The 19,727-nt window shown below is 34.9% G+C and overlaps 2 protein-coding genes across 11 annotated transcripts in view; both read left to right on the top strand.

Moving 5' to 3' along the window:
* Nucleotides 1–19,727, top strand: part of LOC121379308 (solute carrier family 43 member 3-like) — a 340,851-nt gene that overhangs the window by 285,551 nt on the left and 35,573 nt on the right. The gene's annotated exons all lie outside the window — the stretch shown is intronic.
* Nucleotides 1–19,727, top strand: part of LOC121379310 (calcium/calmodulin-dependent protein kinase type II subunit delta-like) — a 218,992-nt gene that overhangs the window by 177,602 nt on the left and 21,663 nt on the right. For all 8 annotated transcript variants that reach the window (XM_041507866.1, XM_041507869.1, XM_041507872.1 and 5 more), the window contains one exon: nucleotides 15,524–15,604. In XM_041507866.1, the coding sequence (XP_041363800.1) occupies nucleotides 15,524–15,604 (81 nt within the window). The remainder of the gene's footprint in view (nucleotides 1–15,523; nucleotides 15,605–19,727) is intronic.

The raw sequence follows: 19,727 nt of genomic DNA on the forward strand, positions 1-19,727 counted from the left end.
CCCTTCCTACTTGTAGGACTGCTATTTCCCAATACATTACACCCTTCCTACTTTGTAGGAGGACTTCCTCATGACTGGTTAGACAAGACAGAACTCGCTGGAAATTTACACTATTTTATATTACAAAGTTTTTTGTTTGCATGTATAGTCATTATTTTTAGCATAACTAGGCTTCAGTTCTAAAATTATATGGAAAAAATTCCTCCTGTGGGCCAGATGTTGAAGATTAAAATGAGCTGATCCTCCACCTCGATCCCCATCTCCTCCCTTTAACCTTTTATTATATATATAGTAGAAAAAATTAATTACCAGTAGATATTTTCAGCATCTTTTTTTTAACATATAGTATGGGGTGTCATTAAACATTCAATTATTCATGAATTCATTCATTCATTTATATTATAATTAAATTTATATTGCATTAATTACAGTTTAATGTCATCCCATTGGCCCAGCCATAGCAATGCCAGTTTGTGCATTTCGCAATGAATTTAAAAATAACATTGTCAGGGAACCTGATGACATCACTGTACATTGGTATTTTGTTTTATTGAGCATTATTCTTTAGAAACAAAAAAAATAATTCAAAATAAAATATCAACTTTTTAGTATCATTATTAGTAAATATGTTTGAACTTTAATTATAAGGATTGTCTTGTTATTTCTTTTACGTTCATTTGGGTATGAACCAAAAAAAATCATCTGCAAACTTATGCATTAACAGCTTTGCCATTTCACATAGTTTGTGGATGATTTTTTTTTCATACCCTGATGAACATAAAAGAAATAACAAGATAATCTTTATATGGTACTAAATACATGAACCTTTGTTTTAATTTTTACAAAGCATACAATCTATCTTACGGGTGGGATGTAGTCTAGTGGTAAAGCACTCGGCTTATGTGTGGTCAGTCTAGGATCGATCCCTGTCGGTGGGAGCGGGATGTAGCTCAAGTGGTAGTTTATCTGTCTATGAAGCGGTCGGTCATCAGATCGATCCTTCTACTGCTGCTAATTGGAAAGAGTGGCCTATGTGGCGGCAGCGGGTTTCCTCTAAAGAAATATGTTAGAATTACCATATGTTTGACGTCCAATAGCCGATGATAAAATAAAAATCAATGTGCTCTAGAGGCGTTGTTAAATAAAACAAACTTTTTACCCTGTCACTTGGCCCATTGGGCTATTTCTTGATCCAGCTAATGTAGCACAACTGGTATATCAATGGCCGTGGTATGTACTATCCTGTCTGTGGGATGGTGCATATAAAAGATCCTTTGTTACTAATAGAAAAATGTAGGTTTCCTCTCTTAGACTGCATGCATGTATGTCAGAATTGTTGAATCTTGACATCCAGTAGCTGATGATCATTAAATCAATGTGCTCTAGTGGTGTCATTAAACTAAAAACATGTTAACAACAAAACCTTTTTTCACAATCAAAACCATATCAGATCTTACATCACTAGTCAGAATGTATTCAAATAACATTTTGAAATTGTCTGTGATAAAAACTTGTTAATATATATTTAAAAAATAATAATTTTTTAAAAGTCCACTGGTTTTGAATTTTGTTGAGTATATTTGTCATCTGGATGTAATCACACTTGGTAGTTTTTGATTAAGCATATGTTGACATGCCAGTTGTAATGTTTTGTGTTTATTTTCAAAAAAAAAAAAAAAAAAAAAAAATTATTATTTGACACATGGATGGTGTTTCCTGACTGCTTACCATCTTGTTTGTGTTTAGTGTTTGTTTTATGTCTACAGGTTATTATTGTCTTGTGATCTCTATCAAACCAATTCATTATTTCTGTGTGTACCCTTACAATAGGAACTAGCACAAAGCCTGTGAAATAATACATTAAAGCCCCAATACTGGCTCTCATCATTTTGCAACTTTTACTAATGCAAAATCCAAAAGATTATAGCTTTAGCAAACACATTTTCACTATCAATGGATATCATTCACAACTTTGATAGTACAGTCTTATTGTTTGTTGTGGTCTGATTGATGTTGCTGATGAAATTATTAGTGCTATTATTGGAAAGTGCCTGTTTATTTATATTCAAGTTTAATCAAGAATGCCTGGGTAATTTTAACTCTGCAAACACTGATTACAGTTTCATGCAAAAGGTGAAAGCTAGATTGGAGAGAGAGACAAAAATAGTGTGTGTGTGTGTGTGTGTGTGTGAGTGTGTGAGTGTGTGAGTGTGTGAGTGTGTGAGTGTGTGAGTGAGTGAGTGAGTGAGAGACAGACAGACAGACAGACAGACAGACAGAGATGAAAGTTTTCAGGATTTATGTATAATTCTGGTTTTTTAATCATCTGTACAGTGTTTCAAAGTTTTTTATGGTTTGTCCAAAATTTTCCATTTCTTCATTCAAACCTTATGATATGGTTTTGGCTGATTCTTTGAATACGTTGTGAATGGAGACCATTATTTTAGACAGTTGTTCAACCCTACACCCTAGGACTAATATTAGTACCTGTATAATTAGTATATTAAATTTTCAGCTTTTTTGTTTGTAACCCACTTCCATCAATGTAAAAGTAGGAACATGTATAATCCATATATACAAACTATTACCTCCTTGATGCATTTAACTACCAATTTGAATATAAAAATGATATATGAATATGAAAATGAATACGAAATTAAATATGAAGATTAACTGAAAATCAAGTCTTAAGCCAGTAGTTAAAAGAAGGCTGTGTTACCTAATTCAATGTCTAGTCTTCTGAGCTGAGATGTTTGGTTTGTCTGATCAACACCCCCCCCCCCCCCCCCTTGGTGGGACCTCTGGGTTTTCCCCCATCCCATCCATGTTGAGGGGTATTTATAACTTTTACTCACATACTTTCACTTAAACTTTTTATAAATACATAAAATAATATTCATATTTGAATCGGTAAGTATTATTTTTGTGGGTATTTCCAATTTTTATGATATTTTAGATTAGTTAATATTGATTAAAATTAGGGGAAAAAATCAATAAAGTTGCATTTAATTACATGCATTTGTGGCCAGATGTCCAGTATTTATGTCCATTATATCCTATAACTGTTTTTCTGAAAATGACTGCAACATTCTACCATTGTTGTCAAGTGAAAATATTTGCTGAAAATCAGGTCATGTCAAAGGGTTTTACGTGCACATTCAGAGCAAACTGTTGTAGTGCACACCTGTCATGGGCACAGGTGTCAACTTTAGTTGGCTCCTCCATCCAGGACAGGACAGGAAATGATTTGGAGTGGGTGGGAGAGGGAACATGAACAGCTCAACCAGGGTTGGTAGCATACGGGGGTGATTTCTCATGCAAAACTAAAAAACTAAAATAGCCATTATTAAGATTAGTCTCGATCAATGTTGTTCTATTGTTATTTCCAGTCAGTGCTGTGTGCAAAAGGGCGGGAAATATGAATGAAAGAAAGAAAGAAATGTTTTATTTAACAACGCACTCAACACATTTTATTTACAGTTACATGGCAGACATAATGTAAAGGACCACACAGATATTAATAGAGGAAACCTGCTGTCGCCACTTCATGGGCTACTTTTTTCGATTAGCAGCAAGGGATCTTTTATATGCACCATCCCACAGACAGGGTAGTACATACCACGGCCTTTGATATATCAGTCGTGGTGCACTGGCTGGAACGAGAAATAGCCCAATGGGCCCACTGATGGGGATCGATCCCAGACCGACCTCGCATCGAGCGTATAATGAGTGAATGTACTGTTTGTGGCATGCAGTGTCAGCTTTGCATGACGTTGGGTGAGATATCTCACGTGCAGTAGTCGGAAGGTTAAACAAGAGTGTCCAAAAATTACATCAAGGGTGGCAAGCTAATCGGACACTATACACTGGCAACTACTATAACTAGGCACATAATAATTGTCTAATCCACATACATAAAGTCCACATAAAAACTACTCACTCCTTGATACTCATAATATCCATTTCAAGTCCTAGGGACTAATCTGTGTTATGTTTTTAAAACCTGGCTAAATAATATGTAGTCTTACTTTCAAACATGAGAACCAATGTGGTTGTACTACAGGATGTGTGGTGCAGAATACAGTTGCTGGATTCTTGTATTATGTCAGAGTAATAGTTGCTGGAGGTCAATTCTTGTGAACATTGCTTTCCCAAGAGTCTAGAGAGCTTGTGAACTGGAGTATTGGTGCCAAATTTGAATGAGCAACAATAGAGTCAGTTTTGGTAGGGTGCAGTTTGCTGTCAAAAGAAGGACATTGCTGGTTTTTACACATATAAGACTTCTGTGGTACTTTACATAGTGTTCATCATGAAGCAGGTCTGTTGCTGTGTCTTAAGTATATTCTAGGGTAGTTGTTCCTGGACTTTCTAGGGCAGTTGTTCCAGGACTTTCTAGGACAGTTGTTCCAGGACTTTCTAGGACAGTTGTTCCAGGACTTTCTAGGGCAGTTGTTCCAGGGCTTTCTAGGCATTTGTTCCAGGGCTTTCTAGGGAATTCTAGGGCAGTTGTTTAAGGGCATTCTAGGTAAGTTGTTCCAGGGCATTCTAGGGCAGTTGTCCCAGGGCATTCTAGGGCAATTGTTCCAAAGCTTTCTAGTGCAATTGTTCGAGGGCTTTATAGGGCAGTTGGTCCAGTGCTTTCTAGGGAATTCTAGGGCAGTTGTTTCAGGGCTTTCTAGGGCATTCTACAGCAGTTGTTCCAAAGCTTTTAGTGCAGGGGTTCCAAGGCATTCTAGGGCAGCTGTTCCAGAGCTTTCTTCTGGTAGATGGCATTAGACATAACTGACTTGAATATACAACACAAAGTCATTACAAACTTTAAATCAATTGTGAAATGGCTGACATTTAATGCTTGGCTGTATCTTAATATTTTTTTTAATTTGGTTGGTGTTAACTTCTGTATAATATGCATATTAGTAACTGTCCTTATCCACTTATTTTGATGTTTGCTCAAGTGATTTCAGAAGAAGCATAACTGTTCTTGTAATTTAAAAAGCCGATTCCTTGCTTTGTTGCATCTAATTTACATAAACATAACATTGACATGATTAATATTTTTGACTGACTAGGTGGGAGTGCTGAATCAATAGGTATCCTATAAAAATGGTTATCATTTTATATTCATTTTTAAAGGATTTAAAGTTGAAAAAACATGTGCCATTAATAACGTTTATGGCTTTAAGGGCAATGTTCCATTGGTCTTCTTCATAGAATATTTTAATCATTTTTTTTTATGTCTCATAGGTTAAAGCTACATGGATTCAGTTTATTTTTAACCTAAAATTTTAATAGATTTCCAAGTGCCTTTTTTTGTTAAAGAGTTAAATGTGCTAGTCAAATTATATTGAAAAGTTTCAGATACCTGATTTTGCATTTTTAATACATGTATAATTTTGTATTCATTTTTTATGACATTGTGATTCAAGCAGATAGCGGTTACATAACATAAATCTTTACTCAGTTTACTCTTTAAACACAAAAGAGTGTATACATGTCTTTTCAGATGAGGGACTAGTTGTCTCCCTTGTTCAGAGTATTCTTTCTTTATTGAAATCACTGATACTACTTGTCGTCATGGCGTTCCAGTCATTAGGTGAAGCGTTGCATTGTTATGCTAGTTGGTTTTTAGCTGCTAGATGGTTTTTGCTAGTACTTATATCAAACAAAACGTGTGTAACATGTAATACTGAATGCTTGTTATTTGTTGATTGACTAGTCTGTTTTTAAGATCCTTTGTTGTTGAATTGGAACTGAGAAAGGTGCTTAAATTATTTGTTAACGAGTTCGTTTTCCTTCTGAAGGCTTTTTTACTAGCATTTTAATGTTTGTTCTTCCCCCCCAAAAAAAAAATATATATATATATAAAAACAAAGCTGAAATATGTATATGATGCAAATATATATTTACTGCAAAATTCCCCATTGTGCTATTTCTCGTTCCAGCCAGTGCACCACTACTGGTATATCAAAGGCTGTGGTATGTACTACCCTGTCTATGGGATGGTGCATATAAAAGATCCCTTGCTGCTAATCGAAAAGAGTAGCCCATGAAGTGGCGACAGCGGGTTTCCTCTCTCAATATCTGTATGGTCCTTAACCATATGTCTGATGCCATATAACTGTAAATAAAATGTGTTGAGTGCGTCGTTAAATAAAACATTTCTTTCTTTTTACTGAAAAATTTGAAACATTTCAAGCGTTTGGGTTACTTGCTTAATGCCTTGCTTAATTCCTTGTCAAATGTCACTTACACTGGTTATAATTATATTAAATTATTGTATGGTTGAGATTTGCCACACAAGTTACGTTAATGGCTTTCTTAATCTGTCCCATTGGGCTATTTCTAGTTCAAGCCAGTGCACCACACCTTGTATATCAACGGCTGTGGTATGTACTATCCTGTCTGGGATGGTGCATATAAAAGATCCTTTGCTGCCAATCGAAAAGAGTAGCCCATGAAGTGGTGACAGCAGGTTTCCTCTTAATATTTGTGTGGTCCTTAACCATATATCCGACGCCATATAACCATAAATAAAATGTGTTGATTGTGTCATTAAATAAAACATTTCCCTCCTTCTTAATCTGACTGAAATCAAATCTTGTAAGTTAAGTGACCTTTTATTCAGATAATCATAACAAGGCTTGCAAAAATTTACCAGCAACTTGAAGAATTCGGATTACTTCTCACAATGGCTTACATGTGTATGTTAAAATGTAACAGTGATCAATATGGAAATAATGATATGCTCATGCCAATCACTCCTATTTCCCCATTATGTACTTTAGATCATTATTTACATGCAAAATAAAAGTTTTAAAAATGTTTTGTTTGACACCATTAAGGCACATCTTAATTATCTGCTATTGGATATCAAACATTTTATCATTCTGATAAAACATTTTATCATTCTGATATGTAGTTTTAGAAGCAACCGACTACATTTTTCTATTGGCAGCAAAAGGGGTCTTTTGTGTGTACTTTCTCACAGACGGAATAGCACATACCACAGCCTTTTTATATACCAAACATGGGACAGTGGTCGGGATTAGAAAAAATTAAACGAAATGGGTGCACATAAAAGATGATGCATAAAAGAAATGAAAATTCTTTGTTTACAGCATTTTTGTCAAGCACATGAGTAGCATGTTAAAGGTGAAATGTTTGGTTGATACTATTCACAGACAAAAGGTCACCCGGACAATAAATGTGAAACCCTTATAATGATGATGTATACGGGATAACTTCCAATATGGGGTTTACTTAATGAATTGTTTGCTAGTTGAAATACTATGTTTAGCAAAAAATAACATGTTTGTTTTCTTCTTCATATTCCTCTCCTAACTTGACTGCAGCCCAGTTCGTTGTCCTCTGTAGTTGATAGCAGTTTTCATTAGAAATGTGTTTTAGTTAGTAATATCATATTGAGATGTTAGGGCTTTATTTTTTAGATTGTTCAATACATGTAGACACTCTACAGCCACTGAATATTTTATAAATTCTGTATAACATGTTGAGTGCATAATTGGCACCTATACTGTAGCATCTACAGTATTTTATTTTGGAAGAATTGGACTTGTGCTTACAAAGCGTTTTGAGAATGGTCTCTTAGTTCTGTCCCATGCTAGTTTTAATTTAGTAACCTTGTCTGGGAATGGTAGTGCAAGAAGTATGTATTGTCAAGTAAAGGATCTCTTTTGGAGTGGCTGTCCTCCTGTACACGAGGCACTAACTAGAGATTCACGGAATCAACCACTATTTACCAAATGCCCATTCGACTGCATTAATTGTATAGAGATATGGTCTTGATTGCAGATGGTAGTTTTGTTATTCAGATTCAAAACTGGATTCACGGTTCTAACTGTTAGTATTTTGTATAACATAGGGGTTTAAATATGAGGGTTATAAGAGTCCTGAGCCAACAAACAAACTGAAAAGTGTATAATGCAAGAGGATTAGTCTCTGCTTCCTTTCATGGGCTGAAGAATGAGCAGGATCTTGCTAATTAGAAAGATAATGATGATTAATTCCGCTATGATGTTAACACATTTGTCAGTGTAGCTTTTCTAATAACAATTTGTTCTGCATCCTTCCATCTGTATCTGTCAACTTATGCTTTGTTTAACCATATGTCTGATGTCATATAGCCATATATAAAATGTGTTGAGTGCATCATTAAATAAAATATTTCTTTCTTTTTTACTTATGCCTTGAAGTCTATCTTCTCCTACAGTTTTGACTTGATTGTTCTTAAACTTGGTACAATGATCCTCTGAGTCACTCTCCCGAAATTTAGATTTTCTGTATTTTTATTAAATTAAAAAATAATAATAAATTGAAAATGTGAAAGTTTTTCTCCTAGAGTTTCGCTTGGATAGTTCTGAAACTTGATACTATGATTCTCTTAGGTAATCTCCAGAAAGGTATTTTGGAAATTGTGAAATTGTAAATTTGTATTCCTGTAGGTATCCATGGAATATTAGTTTAGAAACTTACAAACTACAAACAAGCTCCAAACTTACATGTTCTCAATATTTCTGTTTGACTTCTAATACCTATGAATAAAGCAATACACATTAAACATTAATTCATTCCTTTAATCTGGCATGTGCCTCCCTGTGTAGTTACATATATATTAAGATTTCACCGTCTTTGTGAGTGCCATTTTTAGTTTAGTTGGTTTGTTTGTTTAAAGTTGAGTGTTCAGCTAGTTTATTTATTATGAAGGCCTTTCACCAGTTCATTAGTTTACACTAAAATCTGGTGAACTTTGTAGTATATTTGCATCATATATACTTTTTTGGGCTTTGGTTTTTACATTTAATAGGTATTCATAGCATTTTGTTGGAATAAAATCATTTGTTTTTGTTGTTTTTCTGCCATACAAGATTTAAAAAAAAAAAAACCCCACCCAAATCCACCTTGATAAACATGTAGTTTAACATAGAGATGGAAATTTTTAGGACATACAGATGATGATAATGAGGTGAATGGTGGAAGTTTCAGTATTTCCCTTTTGGCGTGATGAAGCCCAGTGGTAAAGTGCCCACTCGATGCATGGTCAGTCTGGGATCGATTATTATCTAGCATTAGGTCTATTTCCAACCAAATATTTCATGACCTTTGGCCAAATAGTCTGCTGATAGCAGTGATGGTGACAGCTACAACTTCTGTGTTCATTAGCTCCAAGAAAGAAAGAAATGTTTTATTTAACGACACACACATTTTTATTTATGGTTATATGACGTCAGACATATGGTTAAGGACCACACAGATTTTGAGAGGAAACCCGCTGTCGCCACTACATGGGCTACTCTTTCCGATTAGCAGCAAGGGATCTTTTATTTGTGCTTCCCACAGGCAGGATAGCACAAACCATGGCCTTTGTTGAACCAGTTATGGATCACTGGTCGGTGCAAGTGGTTTACACCTACCCATTGAGCCTTGCGGAGCACTCACTCAGGGTTTGGAGTCAGTATCTGGATTAAAAATCCCATGCCTCAACTGGGATCCGAACCCAGTACCTACCAGCCTGTAGACCGATGGCCTAACCACTACGCCACCGAGGCCGGCCATTAGCTTCAAAGTCAAAAGGGTGGGATTTAGCTCAGTCGATTGAGTGCTCGCTTGAGGTGCTGGCGTCGCAGGATTGAACCACCTCAGTGTGGATCCATTCAACTGATAGGGGTTTTTCTCATTCCAACCAGTGCACCACAACTGGTGAAAGGCTGTGGTATGTGCTTTCCTGTCTGTAGGAAAGTGCTTGTAAAAGATCCCTTGTTTTAAGAAAATGTTGCGGGTTTCCTCTATTGACTGTGAGTCAGAATTACCAAATGTTTGACATCCAATAGCCGATGATTAATATATTAATGTGCTCTAGTGGTGCCGTTAAACAAAACAAACTTTACTTTTTTTCCAAAGTCTTACGTTTCACAATTAGCTTCATTTCTCACAAACGATTAACGAAACTTGGTTTATAGTTGCATATAGGAATATTCATGTAAATACATGTTTTAAAAATAATAAGTTTATTGAGTGTTTTTCAATTTAAAAAAAAAACTATAGTCCTATACTAAGGAATTTACTACAAGTTTCTGAGTTGATTGTTTTGTAAATTGCACACAAAAATTATACTTTTTGTTTATTTCCAAAACACTTTTACTTTTCTTTTTACATCAAACTAAAATGAAATTATTTACAAAAAAAAACATTATTTCTTTCTAAACAAAATCAATTAATAGCATGCGAGACATATAATTCTATGGAATTCTTGTTATAAATATCATAATTTATTAACCTCTGTAGTATCCTGTTTGTGGGATGGTGCATATAAAACATCCCTTGCTGCTAATCAAAAAGAGTAACCCACGAAGTGGCGACAGCGGGTTTCCTCTCTCAATATCTGTGTGGTCCTTAACCACATGTCCGACGCCATGTAACCGTAAATAAAATGTATTGAGTGCATCATTAAATAAAACATTTCCTTCCTTCCTTCCTTCCATCCCTAACTATAAATATGTTTAACAGTTTTAAACAGGTGACTTGGGTTATCATCTTCATTTTACTCCAGTGCTTGTGACAGACACTGATTCAAATTTAATTGCTTTTTCCTTTTTGTTTTTGGTTCTTTTTATCATGGCCAATAAAACTGGTATCAAGTTCACGATGCTGAATGTCATAAACTAACTCACTTCATCGGTGTTCTGTCTATTGATCATTAATCAAATGACAAAACACCAAGACTCGCACTGGAAACCATTTGTTTGACATCAACAGTGATGGATTAAACTACAACAGCTAGTGTATCTTTAGCTCATCCAGCCTTGGACCTTCTGTAAACACAGCTTGCCATGTGTTCTCGAGCCGGCGGCGTTGTACCTGCGAGTGGACAGGTGTTGGTTTACCTATAATCGTTGACAGCTTATCGAATTGTGACACTGTCACTAGTGCACCGTTTTATGTGTCGAGTTGGCTGTGTGGGAATGGACATATGTTGGTCATTCTACTGTCATAAACTGAATGACATTCCCACCGTTTTGTGGCATCTCATTTCACAAAAGCAGTCAAGGTAATGTTGTCTTCAGGTATGATAATTTTATTTCTGGTAATAGACAGCTATCTAGTAAGAAAGTAATAGTCATGGTAATGTTGTCTTCAGGTATGATAATTTTATTTCTGATAATAGACAGCTATCTAGTAAGAAAGTAATAGTCATGGTAATGTTGTCTTAGCTATCTAGTAAGAAAGTAATAGTCATGGTAATGTTGTCTTAGCTATCTAGTAAGAAAGTAATAGTCATGGTAATGTTGTCTTCAGCTATATAGTAAGAAAGTAATAGTCAAGGTAATGTTGTCTTCAGCTATCTAGTAAGAAAGTAATAGTCATGGTAATGTTGTCTTCAGCTATATAGTAAGAAAGTAATAGTAATGTTGTCTTCAGGTATAATAGTCATAATGTTGTCTTCAGCTTATAGTAAGAAAGTAATAGTAATGTTGTCTTCAGGTAATAGACCGCCGCTATCTAGTAAGAAAGTAATAGTCATGGTAATGTTGTTTTCATTTATGATAATTTTGCTTCTGGCTATCTAGTAAGAATGTAATAGTGCACTGTACACCTAGGTCAGTATGATATGGTATATTTTATAATAATGTATAACAGTATGTTGTCTCACCAACATAAGTGGGAAGTTAAAAGATTGTTATAATTGGCATTGGCATTAGCAGTATAGTGTCCTTTTTTGACTGAAAGCCAGGTTTATATTTTTGGAAGCATAACATGACAGTGATTTTGTGAAGTGTTAAATGAAAGATGCATCATGGTGGTATTTTTATGGAATTAATAATGAAGTAGAATTATTGTTTGAAGAATTATTATGAAGTGATTGGCACCGCATTATTTCATTTACTTCAATGTCATTTATCACTTATGGGACTGGCAAACCATTTCATGTTTTTATACTGTCATACTTAGTTCATTAAACATCTGTTTATTCCCTCACAATGGTGGGTTTTTTGTGATAATATATAATTAAGGTTCAAGCATGCTGTTATGGACACCTCAGCTCTCTGGGTTGTCTGTCCATAATTGTTTTTAATCTCAGCTGTTGATTGACTGGACTAGAGCAATAAATGTTGTTCTTAAGATCTGTATACACTTAAACATTCTATACTGCATTTTCTCTCTATCTCTCTTTCTCTCTTTTTTTTCTCTCTTTCTCTCTTTCTCTCACACACACACACACACACACACACACACACACATACACACACACCTTCTCTCTTTCTCTCCCAAATGTCAAAATAACCATATATGGTAAGCATCAAGCAGCCATTATTTATTTAAAATGACATGTAGTATCTTACCTAATTAATGTAATGTTTTGTAAATTGGACATCTTTCATGACTGGAGGCATATGTTTTTATGTGCTTGTTTTGCTGACATGGCTGCAGACATTCATTTGGTGGGTGTGCCCATCTGTCAAGACTATTAATTGGTGGGTGTGCACATCTGTCATAATCACAGACTGTTATTTGGTGGGTGTCCACATCTGTCATAATCATAGACTGTTATTTGGTGGATGTGCACATCTGTCATAATCACAGACTGTTATTTGGTGGATGTGCACATCTGTCATCATCACAGACTGTTGTGTGGTGGGTGTGCACATCTGTCATAATCACAGACTGTTATTGGTGGGTGTGCATATCTGCAATGATCACAGACTGTTGTTTGGTGAGTGTGCACATATGCAATAATCACAGACTGTTGTTTGGTATTTGTGTTTAACTTGAAACCATTATTTAGTGGGTGTGTGCATCTGTCATTGCTAGAGGCTGTTGTTTGGTGGGTGGGATCATTTGTCAATGTCATGGTTAGATGCTTATTTTTCTGGGTGTTTATATCTATCTTGGCTAGACGCCAATATTTCGTGGGTGTGCAGATCTGGCATAACCAGGTACCATTGTTTTGTGAGTATATTCATTATGTCTTTGTCAGAGACCATTATTTGTTGGGTGTGCACGTCGGTACTATTGTTTGTTGGGTATGCACATCAGTCTGTGCCAAACATCATTGTTTGTTGGGTGTGCACGTCCGTGCCAAACACCAGTGTTTGTTGGCTGGGCACATCGGTCTGTGCCAAACACCATTATTTGTTGGGTGTGCACATCAGTCGATGTCAAACACCATTGTTTGTTGGGTGTGTACATCAGTTGGTGCCAAACACCATTGTTTGTTTGGTGTGCACATCAGTCGATGTCATACACCATTGTTTGTTGGGTGTGTGCATCAGTTGATGCCAAACACCATTGTTTGTTCGGTGTGTGCAAATCAGTTGGTGCCACACACCATTGTTTGTTGTGTGTGCAAATCAGTTGGTGCCAAACACCATTGTTTGTTGGGTATGTGCAAATCAGTTGGTGCCAAACACCATTGTTTGTTGGGTATGTGCAAATCAGTTAGTGCCAAACACCATTGTTTGTTGGGTATGTGCATCAGTCGATACCAAACACCATTGTTTGGTGGACATCTAGATCTTGTTTATTGCAAGATCATCAGATGGTACATGTACAAATACAGTTATTTGTAGCAAACTATGACAGTTTCAGTTTCACCTGCTCTGCAGTATTATCTCACTGTGTCATATCACCTATGTCTATATCATATAATGTAATGGGGTAGTAGTAGAAGTATTTTCTTTGTCATGGCATGCTAACAATTTGGTAGACAGTTTCTGTTTAGCAGAATTTGGTAGATATGTTTTTTTAAGCTGTTATTGGTAACATTTTACACAATATCATCTTATGTATATGGTTAAAAGATATGTCTACTTGTATTGTTTCTAAATGTTTATTTTATTATATTAACATTTACTAGAGCATTTTCCAAAGCAAAGTTGAAAGTACGCATGCAAGACACAAAATGGGCAATTGACAAAGTATTTTCTATTTATGTGAGAATGAAGACCCCCAAAATAAAATAAAAAAACATTTAAAACCCTCTGTACACACAGAATGTCACCATGTAGTGCATCAAACAGAAGTGTAATATATTACTCTTTTGGGGTTTGGCATGAACAGGGTTTTTTTTTTTTGGGGGGGGGGGTTTGTTTAATAGCACCACTAGAGCACATTGATTCATTAATCATCGGCTATTGGATGTCAGACATTTGGTAATTCTGACATATAGTCATCAGAGGAAACCTACTACATTTTTTCATTAACAGCAAGGAATCTTTTATATGCACTGTCTTACAGACAGGAAAGCACATACCATGGCCTTTGACCAGTTGTGATGCACTGATTGGAATGAGGAAAAAAACAATTATTTGAATGCATCCACTGAGGTGGTTCGATCCTGCAATGCAAGTACCTCAGGCAAGCACTCACTTTAAAGAATCACAACAATAATTTGTTTGACAAAACTTGACATTTTATCTGTATACTGTGGACTTCTTCAGTTTAACAAGGAATACCTGTTTCAGTATTCTCTTCAGCCTATGTTTAATGTATTGTGTTTCTTAACATCCATGAGACTAGTCTGTCATAGAAATGTAAAGGTACCTTGATAAAGAGTCACCAACCAGCAATGGCATCATCTCTAGTCGTAGCTCACCGGTCTCGGTGGCGTCGTGGTAGGCCATCGGTCTACAGGCTGGTAGGTACTGGGTTGGGATCCCAGTCGAGGCATGGGATTTTTAATCCAGATACCGACTCCAAACCCTGAGTGAGTGCTCCGCAAGGCTCAATGGGTAGGTGTAAACCACTTGCACCGACTAGTGATCCATAACTGATTCAACAAAGGCAATGGTTTGTGCTATCCTGCCTGTGGGAAGCGCAAATAAAAGATCCCTTGCTGCTAATCGGAAGAGTAGCCCATGTAGTGGCAACAGCGGGTTTCCTCTCAAAATCTGTATGGTCCCTAACCATATGTCTGACGCCATATAACCGTAAATAAAATGTGTTGAGTGCGTCATTAAATAAAACATTTCTTTCTTTCTTAGTCGTAGCTCAAGTTTGGTTATGTAAGAAGGAATAGTCTCCATTTCAGCTGGCTGATGTTTACATTTATTCACCATATATCAAAAGAAATTTTAATATTTTTACTTCTGTGCCATCATTTTATTTCTGTTTTATTAATTGTAAAAATCTGGTGCATTTTTGTCTCACATTTATCAACATATCAACTAAATGTAATGCAAAATGGGTTAGTGGGCATGGCTTAATGTTATTCATTCACAGAGAAAGGCTTGCAACAAAGTAAACACTGTTTAATTAATCAGATTGCTGTAAAATGTATTGATGGAAATTCTTTGTCATAATTCTAGGGTAGTTTTTGTATACATGTAAAGATTTCTTTTCAGTAACTTTAGATTTCTAGTTTGTAATAATTTGGAGAAAACCGAAATTATGTAAACTTGTTTTTCCCCCTAAACAATTCTTGAACTGGAGTTCGACTTCATTATTTCATCACATTTAACTTAAATATTGTCAAATAATTAATATCGGGTTTCTTTATTTTTTTCAGGCCGCAGTCTAAATGTGAAGAAGAATGATGGCATCAAAGAATCCACAGACAGCAGTACAATTGAGGATGAAGACACCAAAAGTAAGTTTCCCTTCTTAGATTTAAGCAGATATCGGCAGGTGGGGGTCAGTTTATCCCATTTGTCGTTCATCCACTTCAAGTAAAAGTGATATTGATACAAAATGGGGGGAAAAGAAAAAGACATTTATTAGAAGACATTTACATGTAGTTTTGTGGATTAATTTCAACACCAAATAAAAAGAGAATGTTGTAAAGTTGGGTGGAAGCGCCAAGGAAGCTGCCTCAGCATTGTGGTGAGGAAAGTTGTCCTTGAACATGAAGATCATGTCTGTGAATACACCAGACCCCTGTGATGACCCCTGTGATTTAGACTCATCTATTGGCCAGCAATTTCTGTAGCTTGTTGAGCGGAAACACCTGATACACACTTAGTTTCACAAGTTTGATACCAGGCTTGTAATGTGTGTTTTTTTAAAAGACAACTCAAGCACATTGTTTAATCAGCAGCTATTTCATGTCTTTAATAAAAATGATAATTATGACATTTAGTCTGGAGAATGAGAAAAGCAACCTACTTCTTCAACATGGCTATTATGGATTAGCATTCAAGATGTCCTTTTCATACACTTAACCGCACACAAATAACACATACTACAGTTTATATGAATTTGACCAGATTTTAACAAAGAGATGTCATCAAGTTTCACACAAGTAGGTAAAAACAGTACTGGAGTCAGTGTTTGCTAGATATCTGTTCTGAAATTTGAATACCTTGCTAAGTGCTATCTGGATTGCAGACAGAATTCTATTTTGGTGGCATCAGTAGCTTCAAGGATAAATGGGACAAATGCATTGAGGTTAAAGATGATTATATTGATAGGTAATGTACAAGGATAAATGGGACAAATGCATTGAGGTTAAAGATGATTATATTGATAGGTAATGTACAAGGATAAATGGGACAAATGCATTGAGGTTAAAGATGATTATATTGATAGGTAATGTACAAGGATAAATGGGACAAATGCATTGAAGTTAAAGATGATTATATTGATAGGTAATGTACAAGGATAAATGGGACAAATGCATTGAAGTTAAAGATGATTATATTGATAGGTAATGTACAAGGATAAATGGGACAAATGCATTGAAGTTAAAGATGATTATATTGATAGGTAATGTACAAGTGTTTTGTTCTGACACTCAGTAACTAGTTCTGCAAACTTTTTGACTGCCCCTCATATTTCTAAAAGGTACTTCCCTGGACTGTTTAGAAGAAGTTTGTTTGTCCTGTTTGACAACACCACTAGAGCACATTGATTTATTAATCATCAGCTATTGGATGTAAAACATTTGGTAATTTTGACCTGTAGTCTTAGATAAGAAACCTGTTACATTTATTCATTAATAAAAGGGATCTTTTATATGCATCATCTGGATTGTTTAGAATACAGTTTGACATGCTACAAATATCAGGATGGCCAGACATATTAGATTTGTCAAAATTGATAAATTAAGCAACAAATTCAGTAATATGCAATAAAACAGTGGAAAAACAAAACATTTTACATCACCTAATGACTGTTCAATACTTTTAAAACAAATGTAAATGTAAATTTAATGCATGGTCAGAAATACACATACATTAGTAAGGCAAAAGCATACTTTATTTCCTAATAGCTGATTATTAACAATGTGCTGTGGAGTTGTCAAACACTGCTTACCTCTGATAAATATAACATAAAAATCCAGTCACCAAAATGATACCACAGATTGCAGTGGAAATTGTTATTTATATATTATAGAAATACCTTTTTATAACAGCTATAGTAAATGTGCATATGTCATATGAATGACTTCTATATTACAAAATTTACAAGATAAATACCAACTCACGAAATTAATAAGCAATAAATGAATGAGAAATTATTAAACAAATGCAAAATTGCTAAATTAATGCAAATTATTAAACCAATGTAAAATTGCTAAATTAATGCAAATTATTAAACAAATGCAAAATTGCTAAATTAATGCAAATTATTAAACAAATGCAAAATTATGACATGAATGTAAAGTGGAACAATGCATAACAAAGCCAGTGAAGAAGATGTTGATTGACTTTGTTTTGAATGTTTGCGTTGATCATGACACACTGAAATATAGTCTTAACAGTGTACTATTAAAGTCAATTTATAGAAATGCGTCTCGGCACTTCTTGGTCAGTGTCATGACATACCAATGCACTGCAAGCACAGTGATAGAGAAATTCTATCTGTCAGTGATGGCAGTGACTCATCATTGCAAGTCTTAATGAGAAATCTGAGATTCTGCCAATGTTTTATGACATTACCGGTACTGGATATTCTGTACAACTAATTCATATTCTTGGGGTTTTTTTTAGCCTGATTTTCCTTCAGGATTAAAAATGTTTAAGAAATTATTGTTTTAAAAAAAAATACCCACACACATCAGAATGAAAGCTAAGAAGTGATTGATTACTTGTTACTAGTGTCAGCATTATGGAACCTTAAAAAAAATTAATTGTACTTGCAGCTGTTTGGTTTGTTTATTCAGTCATTCCTAAGAGCAGTTTATGAAGAAGCTTGACCTAAAAAAAACCTAATCTTGGTTAAATTGGTCCAAGTAGTTTTATTATGACAACTCATGTTTTTCCATTTCAGCTAGTACACAAGTACTCTGGTATATTATAGGCCTGTATATTTTTATAGTGAAAACATTATTATAGATGATTTTCCTCAGTTCTATAGCATGTTACAAATGCGGTGTAAACACACAATGGCTACAGAGGAAATATTAAGCTGGCATATCGTTAAATAAAATTTCCTTCTATTTTCAAAACTGAAAATGAAAGCTTGACATAAATTTCTAAGTCAATATCAATTTTTTTTATATGGAAGTACCTAATTATTTCAGCAATTGACCAAAATTGAATTGTTTTAGTCAGCTAAAAGCTTCTTTTTCAGTATATATATATACTGAGACACTTTAAAAATGCAACATGCAATTTGAAGAAACTAACAAATGCATAATCTGTGTTGTATCACACTGCCTGTGGAATCTGACATCCAAATGATGAAGGTTCAATATCACCAAGTGGGTAGGAACCTCACTCATAACAGTTGGTACTTGGCGAGCAATCCATGACAAATGCCTGGGAAATATTCGTTCAGCCTTCACAACTGTTTATAACATCAACCTGAACCTTGTGGAAAAACTCAGATATTCACCAATATGGATTAAAATACAACACTTGCTATTCATTGGATATCATTTTTGTCTGGCCTTTATGAAGTAAAAAGGCGATATTCACCAATATGGATTAAAATACAATACTTGCTATTCATTGGATATCATTTTTGTCTGGCCTTTATGAAGTAAAAAGGCGATATTCACCAATATGGATTAAAATACAATACTTGCTATTCATTGGATATCATTTTTGTCTGGCCTTTATGAAGTAAAAAGGCGATATTCACCAATATGGATTAAAATACAATACTTGCTATTCATTGGATATCATTTTTGTCTGGCCTTTATGAAGTAAAAAGGCGATATTCACCAATATGGATTAAAATACAATACTTGCTATTCATTGGATATCATTTTTGTCTGGCCTTTATGAAGTAAAAAGGCGATATATAGGTATTATTTTTTTGACAGTGATGATGGTGGCGGCGACAGTATCAACTTTAGCATTAAAGTTTAATGTTAAAGTTTTGCATTTAGATCAGTTTCTTACAGACTCTTTTTAAGTCCTAAATCAGTGAAAGTTGCAACTATGGATATTCATAACAGTGCAATGAAAACTTAATTCTACAGACTTCTTGTTATGAAATAAGCTAACTTTCCCTGTATCGGACAGAAGGAAAGTGAGGTCGTATGTACGGAAACTTGCAAGTTTTGTAAAAATGATATCTAATGAAAATTAGTGTAGTATTTTATTCATTATCCACCTTCAAAGAATGTAATATTTATTTGAAAATCTGTAAATTCCAGCAGTTTGAGGTATACAAGTATTTTGAACTGAGGCGTATGATATCAGAAGCCTCTGCTCTACAGATAAACTCAGTGTTGCTACTTTGTAAAGTACAGTGAAACCTATCAACATCAGACCCTCTTTAAACCGGAATTCCCTCATAACCGGACATTTTACAGAGTGCTT

Source organism: Gigantopelta aegis, chromosome 8, assembly GCF_016097555.1.
Source record: "Gigantopelta aegis isolate Gae_Host chromosome 8, Gae_host_genome, whole genome shotgun sequence".
Taxonomy (NCBI): Eukaryota; Metazoa; Mollusca; class Gastropoda; order Neomphalida; family Peltospiridae; genus Gigantopelta; species Gigantopelta aegis.